At 42.2% G+C, this 1,864-nt stretch overlaps 1 protein-coding gene across 1 annotated transcript in view; it reads left to right on the top strand.

The window, feature by feature from the left end:
• The first annotated feature begins 1,641 nt into the window (after positions 1–1,641).
• Positions 1,642–1,864, top strand: part of LOC115275847 (olfactory receptor 1L1-like) — a 697-nt gene continuing 474 nt past the window's right edge. Inside the window, exon 1 of the mRNA XM_029919615.1 lies at positions 1,642–1,857. Within this exon, the coding sequence (XP_029775475.1) occupies positions 1,642–1,857 (216 nt within the window). The remainder of the gene's footprint in view (positions 1,858–1,864) is intronic.

Here is a 1,864-nt window from a genome sequence, read left to right as displayed (position 1 = left end):
GATAAATCACTGAATTCTACTCCTAAAGCCAAAACTACATGGCATATTAACTAACTTGGATTTAAATTTAAAAAATACATGATCTTGAGCAAGTTATTGAGCATTCTCTAATAAATCTATAATTCAGTTTCCTCATCTGTATACTGCCAGAGTTCTTACATGGATTAAATCATCATACAGTGCCTAGCACATGTAAATACTCTCAATGTTTGGCATTTGTATTCTGCGCCTGCTACACAGAAATGGTGGTGAACTGGGGATACAGTGTGTAACAGCCAGACAGGTCCCCGCCCTTGCCAAAGTAACATCCTGGGTCTCCGTGTGTCAGTGGTCTCATTGTGCCCTATCTGGTGTGAGAAATCACTTTGGTCCATAGTTCCAAGCCCTTGAGAAAAAAATAAAGGTGCTTCAGAAGCCCATGCTTCTGTATCTTTGGAAAGTGCCTAGAGAGATGCACGGTATGGATCCTTTCTAACATTGCAAAGGATTTTATTTAAGTGTTTAAACATTGAAAAAATCATTAATATTCAGTGCCCTTAGAGGTAGACTTCATTCCACCCACATTTCCTTTTTTTAATATAATTTACTGTCAAATTGGTTTTCATACTACACCCTGTGCTCATCTCAAAACAGTGCCCTCCCTGTTTCTCCCTTTATCTGAAGTCACTGGCAGACATCTGCAGATCTCTTCCTGAATTCTGCTCTCAAACTAATCTTGACCCTAGGTGGACATTAGGAGTCCAAGGCCAGGAACACAGTGACTGTCCAGGATCAACTTCTAGCGATTGGTCAGAATGACTTCATCCTGGACACAATAACAGGTAATTGATTTCTGATCATGTTCCATTGCAGCCAAGGCTCTCTGCCTTTGTAACTGCTAAGCAGAGCCACAATTCCTGCCAAACGGAGGTCCTGCTTTGTCTGGACCTTGCTTCACTACACCCATTCAAGGATAAGAATCTAGTTCCTGAAGCCCAGAACTTTGCTATCAAGTCCTCTCAGTATTATCTACATTTTTTAAAGAATTCTCATGCTCAGACCTATGACTGTACTCCGCTCTAATCTACCGTCAGGATATGCACCTGTTCCTTCTGTTATACCTTTCTTAATGCCACCCACCTGCATGAATTAAAAAGTTTAACCAAACCAGACAGATGTTTTCCCACTGCCAGAAAGTGGTCTGCCCTCAACCATAGAGTTTCACCTCCTATGGGATTAGCCTTTCCGGTTTCCTGGCACTCCTCATGTTATTCCAACACCCAAGCCCATTCCACAAGTTTTTCCTAAAGATATTGGAGCTAAGAACACCATCTCTAGAATATATACTTGTCATTTCTTCAGAGATAAGTTAAGATCTTCTAATATCCATTTTTAGGAAGCCAAACACAGAGAAATCCTGGCCAAAACAGAATACTCTGAGGAGGCAAATTTCATAATTCCATAAGATGAAAGACACGAAAGTTTAGGAGGTGACTTCATGCTCAGTGTAAACCAGTGACAGAGCAAGAATGGAAAGATGTGACACCAAAATGCATACTCTTGTCAATTATACCAGCCTTCATAGGAAATTATAACAACTGGAGACTCCAAGCCAGTACACATGCCTAACCTTCCTTTATATTTTCTACTTCCAGGATAAAAATGTCAAGGGGAAACCAAAGTCACATCACGGAATTCCTCCTTCTGGGACTGAACAGTGATCCCAAACACCGGGGGTGGCTCTTTGCCAGCTTCCTAGCCATGTACCTGGTCAACGTGGCTGGCAACTCAGTCATCATTGCAGCCATCCGGGGAGACACCCGCCTCCACACCCCCATGTACTTCTTCCTCTCCAATCTGTCCCTGGTGGACATCTGCTTTACAA

This window comes from Suricata suricatta, chromosome 13 (genome assembly GCF_006229205.1).
Source record: "Suricata suricatta isolate VVHF042 chromosome 13, meerkat_22Aug2017_6uvM2_HiC, whole genome shotgun sequence".
NCBI lineage: Eukaryota > Metazoa > Chordata > Mammalia > Carnivora > Herpestidae > Suricata > Suricata suricatta.
The sequence above is the reverse complement of the archived record's forward strand: the minus strand, read 5'-3'. Positions and strand labels throughout refer to the sequence as shown.